Genomic DNA, 17,610 nt, shown 5'->3' with positions numbered 1-17,610 from the left:
GGACATGCAGGTTCATTCAGTTTTTTCTGCTATATTCTGAAACAAATGCACATTTGCACGCTATAAAGTTCTATACCAGGCCCTTTGACCCATTATTGAATTTATTATTGAGCCTTTGAATTATATTTTTCTGGAGGGATTTTAAGTCAAAGGAATTAAAAACAAACAGGAGAATTGGATCATAATAAACATGGTGACATATTTTCATGTATGTTGGGTCCTTCATTTGGTGTTTAGCATGTGATAAACCCAATGAAAACGTAAACCAAGCTCAAACAGTAACTGGACTCCAGTCTCCATGTCTTTCCCTAAAAGCTATAATTTAGTCCGGCATGCTGGGAGTGGCTCTTCCTTTAACAGTATAAGACACAATTACTTTAACTGAAGATGACATGAACATAGTTATTGTATTGGACTGTTTACAAAATCTAGTATACTGCAGCCAACTCTCTCTTCAAAATTGGCCTCCATTGTTGTGCACGTCAAAGAGCAAACCTGAATCCTATACATGCTGTCCAAGCTCTGATTGAAGTGATCTAATTGATTACAGGTGTTTTCACAGATGCATTCTGGTTGTAGGCGATTGATAATTGAGTGTGGCATTTCAGTGACAGCGTTCAGCAAACAGCACACACAGGCTCTTAGTTTTGAATGATGTTTCTAATGTATGTAGATTGCAAAAAAGTGTGTTTTAGAATTTCAAACTTATTGTAAAGCAGGGAATGTGCCGATGGTTTAGCACACCTGGTCAATAGAAAGGCTACAGTTTATAGGTTGTGTGTGTGTTTTTAAACATCATTAAATGCATGTGAACCAAGAGTGTAGTTTTAATCATATCAGATTAAAACAGAAAACATCAGAAACAAGTGGCAATACCTCATTCTGCTGGCGGACGTCCCCCCCCCCCCCCCCCCTTGCTAAAAGAAAATTACAAATTTTAAGATGGAATATGGGACTAAATAACTCGTTAAGGCTGACATATTGCAATGCGTGTGAGGTCATGGTGAAACAGTGTGCAAATGAACTGTGAGTCCTCCAAAACAAAACAGTAAAACTCCAAGCGAACCTATAAATGAAATGTGCCTTTCTGTCTTTCCTTCATCTGTCTGTCTGCACTCAGCGGACACATGGGCTTGTGCACGCACACACACACACACACACACACACACATTCTACACAAGCACACGCACTAGCCACAATGACACATCCCAGTGAGTGTTTCAGCTTTTATTGTGACAATAATAAAATCTAGGGCCAGGAAAAAAAAAAGCAGAACGACCAGCAAAAGACACAGGGACAGGCAAATCCTCCCTTCAAAAACCGTACTTTTGCAATTTTCCTCTCCTTCCTCCATCTCCTCCTCTTTCTCTTAGACCATGGCATCTAATTAAGATGTGTTATCTTCCTAGTTTGTGTTGTGCTGTTATTTCAGTCTCCCTCTAGAGAATACTAAGGCAGTGTTGTTTTCAAGCTGTTCAGAGGTTGAAGGTGAGAGTCATTTGTTTGAGTTACATTCAGTTTGAATACACCATCACCCCCGTCACGCAGTGTTAAGACAGCTGGATCTCTAAACTGTGCCAATGGGATAATGGCTCATTCGTTATTTAGCATGTCAAATTCTGTTGACTCCGGAGCGGAAGGGTAATTATGTTGACAAGACTTTGTTCGCAACTATCAGGTGATTACAGGGTAAGTTTAACAAATGTACTGTTGGATGCTTATGTCAGATAAACGTGTGAGGAACTCAGTCAGTGTGTTAGAATCAAGAAAGAAAAAAATATATATATTTGATTAAATAAATATTGTGAAAGAAGGGGATTTTATTTGGAAATAAATAAAATGACCTCAACCATCTGGTGGATTTTATCACAAAATATTTCAGTATTCATTGCCATATTAAATGACTGTGGAGATGGTTAACTCTTACATAGAAATGAGTGTGGTGGTGTGCGACCTCTGTTGTCTGGCATGTTGCATACTATACACCATCTGTATCCAGCTGGGTGATATATATCCGTCATGTACGATCACCCCAACATTAGCCTGCACATAGCGGGTCCTTAACGGGTCCATGCAGCGGTGATGCTTTCATTTTGAGTGAAAGTAAAGAAATATGAAGCCATGTCCCATATTTTGTGATTGGCTTGTCAGTGTCTGCCAGGGAAGTATAAAGTGAGAAGCTTCTTATAATAAACCAGTACATTCACTTAGTCGATTATATTTAAATATTGTTGGACAGAAAATGGTTTGGAGAGGTTTCCATCTTCAGGATATAAAGACTATGTTGCAGAGAAGTAAGAAAATATAGAAAGAATTATAGAAAACCAACACGTGTTTTCTGAAGATTTAATTCAGTGTGTGTATACATTGCTGGTTGTTGATCCCTGTAAAGTCTAGCTAATTATAATGCCCACCTTTTCGCACCAACTGCTTCACCAGAACGAATCAACCACGTTCACGTTATCGCTGCCGCTGACATGCTCCTGATGGACAACAGACATTCTGGTAGAAGGTTACCCTGACAGCCTCGCTCATGGCCCGATGACCGTCAAGGGCCAGGCGAAGTGTTCCCTGCGTCATTGAGTGGCCACTCGATTTCCAGGGAAACCATAGAGAAACGAGAACGTGGAAGTCCAGACTGAACTGAACCATTTGAAAAGAGGCGCTATGGCTGAGCCACAGTTTGGAGTCTGTTGTGAATTATTGAATGAGGTCATTGCACCTGCCACTTATCTGTGTTCTCCACCGTTTTACGAAAAAACAGGATTAAACCAAATGAAAGGTCACATATACGAGTGTGGCTAATCATCATCTGACTTGATTCATTATTTTATTGACTTTTTTTGTTTTGTTACAGAGGTTCTGTGTATTTAGTATTCTAAGGGGAAGAGTGTGATTTGAACGAGCTCTTCTCTATGAAGCAGGTAGTGATTATGCCCAAATTATCTCTGTCACATGAGAAATACCTGACGGTAAATGTGAAGTCGGTTGGGTGGGGCACAAACACTGGAACACTGTGTTTGATAACAGGGATTCCCACAGTACCGATCCAATACCAGTGTTTTAATAAGCTGAATGCCTCATTGTGGGGTTATTCTTTATGTGTACGGAAACTTCAGGCTTGACTTAAATATTGTTCTGCTAACTTTGTAAAACACAATTTAACAAATAAATACATATATATAACTTTACTCTCTTGTTATTATATTAAAATACTAAATTGTACACCAACAACTTGGTAAAAAATTGGTGCATCCATAAACTAAGCATGTTTTCAATCAGCTGGACTAACTCAGAAAAGGTTCAAAATCAACATTTGACTCAAGACATACGTTTGTGTATTTTTGGAAGGGGAATTCCACGTCTGTGACGCTCTCATTTCTCCCCTCAGCCTTGATTACCCGGAAGCAATTGGCTTTCTTTCCTCAAATCAGACCCTGGCGTGTACTCGGTGGTCGTCACTTTCCTTTCCCCTCTTTTCTTTTCCCTGTCCTGTCCTGTCTTGTCCTTCCATTCCTTTCTCTTAGTTCACCTCTTTCATGTTTGTGTGTACATGTTCTTCCCTCTCTTTCCCCTCATACCACACTTTTTTGTTGAGTTTTTGGAGTCACTTCTTAGTTCCCATACATGGAGCCTCATTGCCAGTTGCCTCTTGGCACTAATGATATGGATGCTTTCATTATCTCTGCTGTAGACTATCACATATGTATTTCATGAATGCCGCTGCTGATCTCGCAGAAAGGGTCCCCGCAGATGGAGAGACAGACAGGCCTGTAATTCTTCGTCTGTGTGCGGAATGATAATGATTTTGACCCTGGCCTTGGGTTAGCCTTATCTAGCTTAGCGACGGTTTCCACTGAGCTCCAGACAGCAGGCCCTTACCTCTGTACGCTTTTAACCCCCTCCTGATGAACTGAAGGATTTGTCGTCAACACGCAAACTCTGGATTTACACATGCAGACTCCCAAACCCCCTGCTGACACACAAATGTTCATACGCACAAATGGACAGTATGAACACTCAACTGAGCAGACTTTGAGCTTAATGCAGAGCACACATGGTTGTAAATTGCTGTTTAGTATGTAGTATGCAAATACAAATATGCAAATAAAAGTACTTGTACAACAGGGGGGAATGGAAATCCGAATGTGTGGTTTTTAAGTAATACAAAATGACAAAATTATCATTTCAGATCAAATATCAACATCAAAATATAACCATGACTATGTAAAAATAGTAGAAATATGATGATTGTAATATTATTAAGAGAATGCATTCTCCAGAAGATGTTCAAATATTATCAACGCATTGAGTACCAGAAATATGATTATTTTACTGAGTTGAAATCGTTAACCTGACCAACCTTCCATCAATGTTGTTCATCAGCGATAAACTTAACAAATTCTGCTAAGAAGGCAACGGGTACTAGCCAATCAGAGGCAGAGTATCAAACCATCGTAAATAACAGGCCGCGCAGCTGCCAATGGCTGTGAAAGAGGTAATTTGGCATGCGGAGGAGGGGACATTTCAACATTTGCAAAAAAATCTTGCACTCTTATTGCTAGTGTGCCATTGGTTATTAAGCTACCACGTAGCGATGGTGGCACACGTGCCTAAGGTTGCCTACCCTTAGAGGAAATACGAAAACACAAAGTACAGTTCATGGGGTCACAATTTACATTTTAAGCCTCTGTAATATGATAGAAGTGATCTATTCGTGTTCAAGGATAATAGTAATAATTCTGAATATCAGTGTGAGAGTATGAGAGCTTGTATGGTCATTGGTTCTGAGTGCTTTCCATGTTGTGACCTGAATACCTCACCGTTGAAGCCTGGCCAGCAGCTCATTAACATTCCAATAGAGCTCTAATCACCACTGCAACGTGTGTGTGTGCGTGTGTGTGCATTTGTGTTTGTGTGTACGTGCGTGTGAGAGAGACCACGCACGTGTTGTGAGGACGCGGTGAAAGTGTGAGATGAAGTGCCTGCGTCAGGTGGTCAGGAACCGAACGATGTGATTGGTTCCGTTGACTCTATCGGCGTTCCTCTGCATATTCAAACCATTGTGCAACATTTGCACAGCTGAGACTCATTTTACTTCCAAGTTTTATTGATCTAGTCATAAAACACATGAGGATTGGTGAGAGATGAAAGGTGCAGCGGTGAATTAACAATACAAACAAAGCTTATATGGTCAGGTCGAAACATTTTGTTGAATCGTTTTGACATTTTGTGTGAGCTTTTTGAAATGAGTCACTCTACTAAGCCTTGTTACTGTTGAATTTTAGAATAATAACCACTCCTTTGTGTCTTTCTCTCTCTCCAGAAAGGCTGTATATTTCCAATGGACGTGACTTGAGAAGGGCACTGTTCTCTCTCAAGCAAATTTTTCAGGTAACACACGCAGATTTCACATGCAATGACTGTCAGTTTTTGTTGCAGAATACAGTTGGTTATTGTGGCCACCGTGCGCCTCCGTGATGACAGGGATCACCATCAACGTGGCGTTTCTCTCCCTGTGTGTGTGTACCTCTGTGGGTGTGTCCTCTGTGGGTGTGTGTGTGTGTGTGTGTGTGTGCGTGCGTGTGTGTGTGGGTGTTTGCATTTGTTTTTGTGTGAATCTTTATTTTAAGATGAGAGGAGTCAGCCACCTTAAACACCATGTGCTTTTTCTAGAGCACACACACACTCACACACAGACACACACACAGACACAGTCGCGTCTCCATCACATTAGAGGACATTACATTGACTTCCATTCATTTCCTGGAGACTTAACCTAACCCCACTGCTACTTCCCCTAGACTATAATGATTTACGTTATGGGGACCTGTATTCTGTCCCCAAAAGAAATGCAAGTCCCCACAATGTGACTATGTAGATAGATGTCCCCACAACATGAGCAATACATGCCCACACACACACACACACACACACACACACACACACAGACAATAATAACCAACCTGTTGTCACTCCCAAGGCGTCAAATAAAGAAGCGTGTGTATCCGACGCACCCAACTGCGGCAGAGCAACGTACGTAAACCAAGCAGGGACCGCTGTAGTGTCCCGTGCAAAACAAAGTAAAGTTGACATCTTGTCCCGTTAGTCATTCGTCGTGTGAGTCATTCGTGTTGTTAGTCACGGGACTTATGTCAGTCGCCAGCCAGGTGACTCGTTAGTCACAAGCAGGTCTCGTGAGTCGTCGCGATGCTCTTCTCCTAAACGTAATTAAGGGATTTTGTTGCCCAAACCTAACTTCCTGTTAAGACGGAAGTTTATTTTGAAAAGACATGTGACAAGTATAGTGACACACCGCCGCTGAACGCTAGAGTGGTACGTAAAGCGCCATGGTTTGCAGCTTAGGGCCACTAAGCAAGCTGCGTTATTGAACACATTTGTGTGTGAAACCAAACAGCAATGTGAGATCTTTGAATTACTGCAGCAGTTGAGTGCTATTGTAAGTATCATGAATACAATTTGCACACACTTTAATGGCACAAGAAAAATTGCAAGTGAGTAACGAATGAAAACGTCCTTTACATCTTCTCGCCAATCCACTGCTGCTGCATGAGGCTTTGTGCAACCAATGACATGACTTTCTTCCTGGTTCTCATTTTTCACCTAAAGCCCTTGAATGAAATGATGTGTCACAAAGTTGATAGCAACCCGAGGGCAGCATTCTTTGAGTCTGGTCAGACAGCTTCCTGGAAGTGCTTTCATCATCCTTTTAATTTAGTTTTTGTTGTGAGACATGATATCGCAAAAGCAACAAATTGCAAAACACGTGGCTGTTGACATGTAGAGTGTGTCAGCTGGCCTGAACATGTGGGGGGATTGAAAGTGTATTTACTGTCAACCTAAGTCCAAATCCTGCACATTACTGACATCATGTGGTAACAAAAGAGAATGCAACTTGAATACGTGAGTAAACTTATGATTTGTAAGAGGGATTATGTGTGGTTCTCTACACAGTTAGTGTTTATTGTATTAACTTATTCTATGCCCGCTTCCTCTGTTTAACTTCAGGATGACAAAGATCTGGTCCATGAGTTTGTGATGGCTGAAGGTCTGACGTGTCTCATCAAGGTGGGAGCAGAAGCTGACCAGAACTACCAGAACTACATATTAAGAGGTATAGTTTCTCCCACTCACTAATGATCATATTCAGATACAGTATTAGATCTCATTTGCATACAGCAGAAACCTCTTTTTATAGACTTTCACAAACGTTGCTTTAGTAACTTTAGTGGAAAATGTAAATTAAAGTTTAGTATTATATAAGTGCTTTAAGGCTTGTGAACAAAACCAGGAGACTTGGCTAAATATCAAGAAGGGAGAAAAGCTGCAAAGGCGTGTTTTATAAATACTGAGCTCAAAGCTCATTCTGTGAGAGGAAAACCATATCTCAACAACTGTACATATAAAACTAACAACATGCCTCTTTCTGTCATAGAAAATACAGCGGAAAACTGCATTCATATCATTTCTATTTCCTGCTTTTTGTCTGTCATAAGGTATCAAGATTTGCCTTCTCAATCTGTGTTTTGAATCATTATTCTTTACAGGGAGTTCTCAATTCTTCACTTCAGATCGTACCATTTGTATTATAAGGACTGTGGTGTTTTTTCTTTTGTCAGTTGGCAGAGTTGCACAACCGCTGGTTAAACTTTCAGTTTCAATTCTGCAGGAGTTTCTGTAGAAATCCCCTAAGACCCCAGCACCAAAAGAAAACTGAAGGGAAAATCATTAACAACTTTTTATTTACAAAGAGTAACAAATGAACAAGTAACAAACATGTTTTCAGGTGTAAAAAGATGTTATTGCAATTTTAAAATCATCAGATGTTTTGATACAATAAATCAGAGTCTGCAGATATTTTCTAATCAAAGCTGGTAGTTCTCAAAGCACCAAATAAAACCTGCTTTGAAATGAGTATTTCTCTATCACAGTAGGAAAACAATTCATGTAAAAGTAAGGAAACAAAACATCTTGAATTATTATTCATGAAGACACTAACGCTCTTTCAAGAACTTAAAACAGCGACAAGAGCACAGACCCAACACAAATAGAGCAATCTCCTCTGTGAAAAAACACATGATTGTATATTTAGCAAAATTCATGTGGGACCCGTATCATTCGTAGTAAGAAGCTGATTGACAAAAAAAGTTTTCAGGCCTTTAACATAATGTATGCAATAAAGATATAATGTAGAAACAAACTCCTTTTGTTATGTGCTCGTGGTTTTGGTCTTCCATCTCAACTACTTTGGACATAGCTTTGATAATCGGTTCATACAATCGATTACAAGATAATGCACATGCTATCATCATCGCCTGTAGTTTCATCGCCTCTATCATCATCACCTTGATCATCATCAGCTGTATCTTCATCACCTCTATAATCATTCCTGCTTTCAAAATGACTGCTTTCACGATCATTGCTTTCATCATCATTGCTTTCACCTTCGTCATTTATTTCCTTAATCAGGATGCCGTAAGGTCGAATGGAGCTCTCCACTATCTGTTTCTCCTTCGCAGCAGAAGCTCCGTTGGGAACAGGAATGAGCCAGTAATCAGATCGTTGGCAAATCTCTCTCTTCTGAGGATTGATTCGATTTTGCAGGATCACTTTGTAACTCTTCCCAGTCGTCTCCGATGTGAAAGTCTTGGCATAGTCTTCTCTCTCGGCAACATGTATGTCTGGCGTTGAGTAGATTCCTCTGCCATACAAGGCTCTGCCTCCGGCTGTGTAGTTGCTCCTGATGATGCCTTTGACTCCATCTAAGCCTGTTCCGTGGTAGGAAACAGGCCATTCTCCAGGTACAGAGTGACTCCTCCATCCTTCTGTGCCCAACCAGGCGTCTCCATCTGGATATCTACCTTTGACCTTTAAGGCCATGCGGTACCAACCTTTTGGGCGCTGGTAAAGCTCATCCCCTCTCATATACTCAGCCGAGTCAGAGACATCAGTGAAGTCGCAGTCATATGCAGAGTCAAAAAACTTTTCTGCATTAATGAAAAAATCGTCAGCACAAGCCTGTTGTTGCCCGATGAGGTTGTGGAGATGAAAGTCGTCAACAGACAAAATGTTTGCTGTCGTCTGGCATCTTTTCCTGTCAAAGGGTGTTACAGTTTGTCCAAAAAGTGAAGATATAACTTCAACCTTCAAATTTGAGTCCATATACATGGTTGAGGAGGATGAAATCAAAGTTTGTCTCTTCTTCTCCTGTTCACGATGTGTGTGAGCTGAGCTCTCTCTTCACAGATACTTGTTTTCAACAGAGCAACGGAGGTGGGGTTTTCAGTTTTGTCAGTTGGCAGAGTTGCACAACCTCTGGTGAAACTTTCAGTTTCAATTCTGCAGGACTTCCTGTAGAAATCCCCTAACACCCCAGCACCGATAAAAAACTGAAGGGAAAATCATTAACATCTCTTTATCTACAAAGAGTAACAAATGAACACTTAACAAACGTGTTTTCAGGTGTAACAAGGAAACTGGATTGAGTAAAGTTCAGTGAAAAAGATGTTATTGCAATGTTAAAATCATCAGATGTTTTGATACAATAAATCAGAGTCTGCAGATATTTTCAAATCAAAGCTGGTAGTTCTCAAAGCACCAAATAAAACCTGCTTTCAAATGAGTATTTCTCTATCACAGTAGTCAAACAATTCAAGTAAAAGTAAGGAAACAAAACATCTTGAATTATTATTCATGAAGAGACTAATGCTCTTTCAAGAACTTAAAACAGCGACAAGAGCACAGACCCAACACAAATAGAGCAATCTCCTCTGTGAAAAAACACAACAACATGATTGTATATTTATAAAACGAGAGCAGCGAACGGGGGGGTGGAGTGTCTGAGTCAGCAGTAACAGCTTCAAACATGACAGGTTTGTGGTCCAAGAACATTGCTTCACACCAAAAGATAAGACAAGGTCCAATGTATGAGCATGTTCATGAGTGGGACCAGAGACTAGCTGTGCTCAAGATTAAAAGAGTCAATCAGGTTTAAAAAGGCGTTCACCATTGGCTTAAAGGAGCAGCACACATGAATATTAAAATCACCAAAAATTAAAATACTTTTAAAATATCATATTTTGGGAAGATTTCAGCTAATAATTCAGAAAACTCCTGGATAAAAACACACCATTGGGTTTAGGAGGCCGATAGACAAGTGCACATAAAGTTCTGGTGGACTGTGGATACTCAAAGAGTTGAAGCTCAAAGCTGGAGAACGGATCCATTTGAACCTGGCGGCAACAGAGACTGCTCTTAAAGACTGTGGCAAGCCCACCACCTCTACCAGTCCACAGCCAGTGGGGACAAGCTCTGAGAAGGCACTGGGTTCATCTTTAAGCCAGGTTTCTGTCAGACACAGAACATCCATCTCGTGGGAGATAAAAAAAGTCCTGTAAAATGAATGCCTTGTTGGTCAGTGATCTGACATTAGCTGAGGCCATGCTAATCTTCAAGCAGTTCCGAGCCGATTTGGAGGCACGGCTGAATGAACGGAGGTTTGAATAGTTCACTCCACCGTGGTGACGAAGGGACCGGGGCGGTGGCCTCACTGATGTAACCGTCTGTATGGGAAACTCAGCTGCTGCAGATGTCGGATCGCTGAGCCCATAGGGGGAGCTGCTGGGGTCATATACGGCTGATGAATGAACGTAGAGGAGGAGTGACAGAGGACAGGGGATCCAGGATGGCGTGTGTCAGGTGTAAACAGTCAGTCATGTGGATAGGAGTGAACAGTGTAATGAATATTGGCTTTTAGTACTTTAGCGCCAGCTTTGTTCGGGTGTAAACCGTCTCTTGCGTAGAGGCTGCGACGATTCCAAAACAAGTTGAAGTTATCAATAAAACCAACATTGTGAGCCCTGCAAGCGGACTGGAGCCAGATGTTGAGTGTGCGGATCCTGCTAAAACGAACGGACCCGCGGTTAAGAGTCGGAATGGGGCCAGATAAAAACGCTTCCTTTCCTGATTTTCTAAGGAACTCTAGAAGATGGTTAAAGTCTATTTTTGTCAGTTCAGAGTGTTCTCTGGCCATGTCATTAGTTCCAACGTGCACGATGAGTCTGTTTACTGAAGAGGGGAGCATTGGCAGGAGGGATTGGAGATTCGCCAGAATGTCGGGAACAGTCGAACCGGGAAAGCTGCAAGTGTCCGCGTTAAAAAAGCGAACGCCTCTAACCACGGAGTCACCAGCAATGAGGGTTGCAGGAGGGAAGAGCGGGCAAATGGATGGTAACTGAGGGCTGAGGTGAAGGGGCAACCTATGCTGTATTGGTGGCCCGGTTTGCGGTGCTTCAGCCAGGGCGGCAGTTGACTTGGACTGGGAAGTGGGGCTTGACCCACAGGGGTCATTTATTTCCTTAATCAGGATGCCGTAAGGTCGAATGGAGCTCTCCACTATCTGTTTCTCCTCCGCAGCAGAAGCTCTATCATCATCACCTGTATCTTCATCACCTCTGTCACCATCACCTGTATCTTCATCACCTCTATCACCATCACCTGTATCTTCATCACCTCTATCACCATCACCTGTATCTTCATCACCTCTATCACCATCACCTGTATCTTCATCACCTCTATCTTCATCACCTGTATCTTCATCACCTCTATTTTCATCACCTCTATCATCATACCTGCTTTCATCGTCACTGCTTTCATCTTCGTCATTTATTTCCTTAATCAGGATGCCGTAAGGTCGAATGGAGCTCTCCACTATCTGTTTCTCCTCCGCAGCAGAAGCTCTATCATCATCACCTGTATCTTCATCACCTCTGTCACCATCACCTGTATCTTCATCACCTCTATCACCATCACCTGTATCTTCATCACCTCTATCACCATCACCTGTATCTTCATCACCTCTATCACCATCACCTGTATCTTCATCACCTCTATCTTCATCACCTGTATCTTCATCACCTCTATTTTCATCACCTCTATCATCATACCTGCTTTCATCGTCACTGCTTTCATCTTCGTCATTTATTTCCTTAATCAGGATGCCGTAAGGTCGAATGGAGCTCTCCACTATCTGTTTCTCCTCCGCAGCAGAAGCTCCGTTGGGAACAGGAATGAGCCAGTAATCAGATCGTTGGCAAATCTCTCTCTTCTCAGGATTGATTCGATTTTGCAGGATCACTTTGTAACTCTTCCCAGTCGCCTCCGATGTGAAAGTCTTGGCATAGTTTTCTCTCTCAGCAACATGTATGTCTGGCGTTGAGTAGATTCCTCTGCCATACATGTCTCTCTCTCCAGCTGTGTAGTTGCTCCTGATGATGCCTTTGACTCCATCTAAGCCTGTTCCGTGGTAGGAAACAGGCCATTCTCCAGGTACAGAGTGACTCCTCCATCCTTCTGTGCCCAACCAGGCGTCTCCATCTGGATATCTATCTTTGACCTTTAAGGCCATGCGGTACCAACCTTTTGGGCGCTGGTAAAGCTCATCCCCTCTCATATACTCAGCCGAGTCAGAGAGATCAGTGAAGTCGCAGTCATACGCAGAGTCAAAAAACTTTTCTGCATTAATGAAAAAATCGTCAGCACAAGCCTGTTGTTGCCCGATGAGGTTGTGGAGATGAAAGTCGTCAACAGACAAAAAGTTTGCTGTCGTCTGGCATCTTTTCCTGTCAAAGGGTGTTACAGTTTGTCCAAAAAGAAAAGATATAACTTCTACCTTCAAATCCGAGTCCGTATACATGGTTGAGGAGGATGAAAACAAAATGTATCTTCTTCTCTTGTTCACGATGTGTGTGAGCTGAGCTCTCTGTCTTCACAGATACTTCTTTTTAAGGGTTTTTAGTTTTTAGTTTTGTCAGTTGGCAGAGTTGCACAACCGCTGGTTAAACTTTCAGTTTCAATTCTGCAGGACTTCCTGTAGAAATCCCCAAACACCCCAGCACCAATAAAAAACGGAAGTGAAAAAAAACTGCTTTGAAAGTAATATTTCTCTATCACAGTAGTCAAACAATGTATGTAAAAGTAAGGAAACTAAATTCATAAAGAGACTAACACTCTTTCAAGAACTTCAAACAGGGACAACATAATTGTATATTTACCAAAATTGTGTGTTCATGTAGGACCCGTATCATTCGTAGTAAGAAGCTGATTGACAAAAAAAGGTTTTCAGGCCTTTATGTATGCAATAAAACTATAACGTAGAAACATACTCCTTATGTTATGTGCTCGTGTTTTTGATCTTCCATCCCAACTATTTTGGACATAGCTTTGTTAATCGGTTCATACAATGGATTAAAAGATAATTCAAATTTTACATCGTTAAGACAGTATGGTGGCAGACAAGGGGAGACATAACCCTGGAATAAAGCTCTTAAAAGGCCCCACGAGCAACAGACAATGAGACACTTGCTCTGGCTCTACCTCAACAGCTTCATCGTCGCCTGTATCATCTTCTCTTGTTCACGATGTGTGTGAGCTGAGCTCTCTCTCTTCACAGAAACTTGTTTTCAACAGAGCAACGGAGGACGGCTACGACAGAAACCTGTTTTACATTCCCCTCTTTGAAAGTATTTCAAAAATTTTGTTCTACTGACTTTGAAGTGGAACATGCATGAACAGTATACGAGTGCTGTATCTCAAAGGCTGGCTTAACATCATGGCAGGAGTCTTGGCTGTATGTCAAGGAGGGCGTAAAGCTGCAACTTCTGCTTTCATAGATACTGGGCTCCAAGCTCATTCAGTGAGAGAGAAACCACACCTCAACTACTGTACATATAAAACTAACAATGCCAATACAGTGGAAAACAACACCACTGAGGCTTGAAAAGAAAACGGCATCCATATAATTTCTATTTCCTGCTTTTTGTCTGTCATAAGGTATCAAGATTTGCCCCCTCAATCTTTGTTTTGAATCATTATTCTTTACAGGGAGTTCTCAATTATTTTCTTCAGATCGTATCAAACCATTTGTATTATAAGGACTGTGGTGTTTTTTTTTTTTTTGTCAGGTAACAGAGTTGCACAACCGATGGCTAAACTTTAGGTTTCAAGAGTCTCTGTAGGAAATCCCCGAACAACCCAGCACCAATAAAACACTGAAGGGAAGATAATTAACAACTCTTTATTAATATCGAGTAACAAATGAACAATTAACAAACATGTTTTCAGGTGTAACAAGGAAACTGGATTGAGTAAAGTTTAGTAAAAAAAAACATGCTTTCAAATGAGTATTTCTCTATCACAGTAGGAAAAAAATTCAAGTAAAAGTAAGGAAACAAAACATCTTAATTATTATTCATAAAGAGACTAACGCTCTTTCATGAACTTAAAACAGTAACAAGAGCACAGACCCAACACAAATAGAGCAATCTCCTCTGTGAAAAACACAACCTGATTGTATATTTAACAAAATTCACGTAGGACCCGTATCATTCATAGTAAGAAGCTGATTGACAAAAAAAGTTTTCAGGCCTTTAACATAATGTATGCAATGAAGATATAATGTAGAAACAAACTCCTTTTGTTATGTGCTCGTGGTTTTGGTCTTCCATCTCAACTACTTTGGACATAGCTTTGATAATCGGTTCATACAATCGATTACAAGATAATGCACATGCTATCATCATCGCCTGTAGTTTCATCACCTCTACCATCATCACCTCTATCATCATCATCTGTATCTTCATCACCTCTATCATCATCATCTGTATCTTCATCACCTCTATCTTTATCACCTCAATAATCATACCCGCTTTCATCGTCACTGCTTTCATGATCATCGCTTTCATCGTCACTGCTTTCATCATCGTAATTTATTTCCTTAATCAGGATGCCGTAAGGTCGAATGGAGCTCTCCACTATCTGTTTCTCCTCCGCAGCAGAAGCTCTATCATCACCTGTATCTTCATCACCTCTATCACCCCATCACCTGTGTCTTCATCACCTGTATCTTCATCACCTGTATCTTCATCACCTGTATCTTCATCACCTGTATCTTCATCACCTGTATCATCATCACCTGTATCACCATCACCTGTGTCATCATCACCTGCATCTTCATCACCTGTATCATCATCACCTGTATCACCATCACCTGTGTCTTCATCACCTGTATCTTCATCACCTGTATCACCATCACCTGTGTCATCATCACCTGCATCTTCATCACCTGTATCATCATCACCTGTATCTTCATCACCTCTATCACCATCACCTGTGTCATCATCACCTGTATCTTCATCACCTCTATCTTCATCACCTGTATCTTCATCACCTCTATCACCATCACCTGTGTCTTCATCACCTGTATCTTCATCACCTGTATCACCATCACCTGTGTCATCATCACCTGCATCTTCATCACCTGTATCATCATCACCTGTGTCATCATCACCTCTATCACCATCACCTCTATCTTCATCACCTCTATCTTCATCACCTCTATCTTCATCACCTCTATTTTCATCACCTCTATCATCATACCTGCTTTCATCGTCACTGCTTTCATGATCATTGCTTTCATCGTCACTGCTTTCATCTTCGTCATTTATTTCCTTAATCAGAATGCCGTAAGGTCGAATGGAGCTCTCCACTATCTGTTTCTCCTTCGCAGCAGAAGCTCCTTTGGGAACAGGAATGAGCCAGTAATCAGATCGTTGGCAAATCTCTCTCTTCTCAGGATTGATTCGATTTTGCAGGATCACTTTGTAACTCTTCCCAGTCGCCTCCGATGTGAAAGTCTTGGCATAGTCTTCTCTCTCAGCAACTTGTATGTCTGGCGTTGAGTAGATTCCTCTGCCATACAAGGCTCTGCCTCCGGCTGTGTAGTAGCTCCTGATGATGCCTTTGACTCCATCTAAGCTTGTTCCGTGGTAGGAAACAGGCCATTCTCCAGGTACAGAGTGACTCCTCCATCCTTCTGTACCCAACCAGGCGTCTCCATCTGGATATCTACCTTTGACCTTTAAGGCCATGCGGTACCAACCTTTTGGGCGCTGGTAAAGATCATCCCCTCTCATATACTCAGCCGAGTCAGAGAGATCAGTGAAGTCGCAGTCATACGCAGAGTCCAAAAACTTTTCTGCATTAATGAAAAAATCGTCAGCACAAGCCTGTTGTTGCCCGATGAGGTTGTGGAGATGAAAGTCATCAACAGACAAAAAGTTTGCTGTCGTCTGGCATCTTTTCCTGTCAAAGGGTGTTACAGTTTGTCCAAAAAGCAAAGATATAACTTCTACCTTCAAATCCGAGTCCGTATACATGGTTGAGGAGGATGAAAACAAAATGTATCTTCTTCTCTTGTTCACGATGTGTGTGAGCTGAGCTCTCTGTCTTCACAGATACTTCTTTTTAAGGGTTTTTAGTTTTCAGTTTTGTCAGTTGGCTGAGTTGCACAACCGCTGGTTAAACTTTCAGTTTCAATTCTGCAGGATTTCCTGTAGAAATCCCCTAACACCCCAGCACCGATAGAAAACGGAAGTGAAAAAAAACTGCTTTGAAAGTAATATTTCTCTATCACAGTAGTCAAACAATGTATGTAAAAGTAAGGAAACTAAACATCTTGAATTGTTATTCATAAAGAGACTAACACTCTTTCAAGAACTTCAAACAGGGACAACATAATTGTATATTTACCAAAATTGTGTGTTCATGTAGGACCCGTATCATTCGTAGTAAGAAGCTGATTGACAAAAAAAAGGTTTTCAGGCCTTTATGTCTGCAATAAAACTATAACGTAGAAACATACTCCTTATGTTATGTGCTCGTGTTTTTGATCTTCCATCCCAACTATTTTGGACATAGCTTTGTTAATCGGTTCATACAATGGATTAAAAGATAATTCAAATTTTACATCGTTAAGACAGTATGGTGGCAGACAAGGGGAGACGTAACCCTGGAATAAAGCTCTTAAAAGGCCCCACGAGCAACAGACAATGAGACACTTGCTCTGGCTCTACCTCAACAGCTTCATCGTCGCCTGTATCATCTTCTCTTGTTCACGATGTGTGTGAGCTGAGCTCTCTCTCTTCACAGAAACTTGTTTTCAACAGAGCAACGGAGGACGGCTACGACAGAAACCTGTTTTACATTCCCCTCTTTGAAAGTATTTCATAAATGTTGTTCTACTGACTTTGAAGTGGAACATGCATGAACAGTATACGAGTGCTGTATCTCAAAGGCTGGCTTAACATCATGGCAGGAGTCTTGGCTGTATGTCAAGGAGGGCGTAAAGCTGCAACTTCTGCTTTCATAGATACTGGGCTCCAAGCTCATTCAGTGAGAGAGAAACCACACCTCAACTACTGTACATATAAAACTAACAATGCCAATACAGTGGAAAACAACACCACTGAGGCTTGAAAAGAAAACTGCATCCATATCATTTCTATTTCCTGCTTTTTGTCTGTCATAAGGTATCAAGATTTGCCCCCTCAATCTTTGTTTTGAATCATTATTCTTTACAGGGAGTTCTCAATTATTTTCTTCAGATCGTATCAAACCATTTGTATTATAAGGACTGTGGTGTTTTGTTTGTTTTGTCAGGTAACAGAGTTGCACAACCGATGGCTAAACTTTAGATTTCAAGAGTCTCTGTAGGAAATCCCCGAACAACCCAGCACCAATAAAACACTGAAG

The 17,610-nt window shown here is 41.2% G+C and overlaps 4 protein-coding genes across 4 annotated transcripts in view; 1 reads left to right on the top strand and 3 right to left on the bottom strand.

The window, feature by feature from the left end:
• Positions 1-17,610, top strand: part of fhod3a (formin homology 2 domain containing 3a) — a 59,115-nt gene that overhangs the window by 20,142 nt on the left and 21,363 nt on the right. Inside the window, exons 4-5 of the mRNA XM_076075320.1 lie at positions 5,327-5,394; positions 7,030-7,135. Of these exons, the coding sequence (XP_075931435.1) occupies positions 5,327-5,394; positions 7,030-7,135 (174 nt within the window). The remainder of the gene's footprint in view (positions 1-5,326; positions 5,395-7,029; positions 7,136-17,610) is intronic.
• On the bottom strand, positions 7,745-9,189 carry LOC142971922 (uncharacterized). Its single transcript, XM_076112663.1, has one exon. The coding sequence runs from the start codon at positions 9,187-9,189 to the stop codon at positions 8,305-8,307; it is 885 nt and encodes a 294-aa protein (XP_075968778.1). The 3' UTR covers positions 7,745-8,304.
• LOC142971920 (uncharacterized) lies at positions 10,727-13,938 on the bottom strand. The gene is made up of 2 exons (XM_076112660.1): positions 13,396-13,938; positions 10,727-13,119 (listed from the first exon to the last, which is right to left on the bottom strand). Exon 2 carries the CDS (start codon positions 12,713-12,715, stop codon positions 10,730-10,732), a length of 1,986 nt encoding a protein of 661 aa, XP_075968775.1. The 5' UTR covers positions 12,716-13,119; positions 13,396-13,938; the 3' UTR covers positions 10,727-10,729.
• On the bottom strand, positions 14,077-17,107 carry LOC142971921 (uncharacterized). Its single transcript, XM_076112661.1, has one exon. The coding sequence runs from the start codon at positions 16,233-16,235 to the stop codon at positions 14,832-14,834; it is 1,404 nt and encodes a 467-aa protein (XP_075968776.1). The 5' UTR covers positions 16,236-17,107; the 3' UTR covers positions 14,077-14,831.

The sequence above is a fragment of the Anarhichas minor genome, unplaced genomic scaffold, assembly GCF_050575085.1.
Source record: "Anarhichas minor isolate MPS153535 unplaced genomic scaffold, ASM5057508v1 ptg000051l, whole genome shotgun sequence".
In the NCBI taxonomy this organism is placed as follows: domain Eukaryota; kingdom Metazoa; phylum Chordata; class Actinopteri; order Perciformes; family Anarhichadidae; genus Anarhichas; species Anarhichas minor.
The sequence above is the reverse complement of the archived record's forward strand: the minus strand, read 5'-3'. Positions and strand labels throughout refer to the sequence as shown.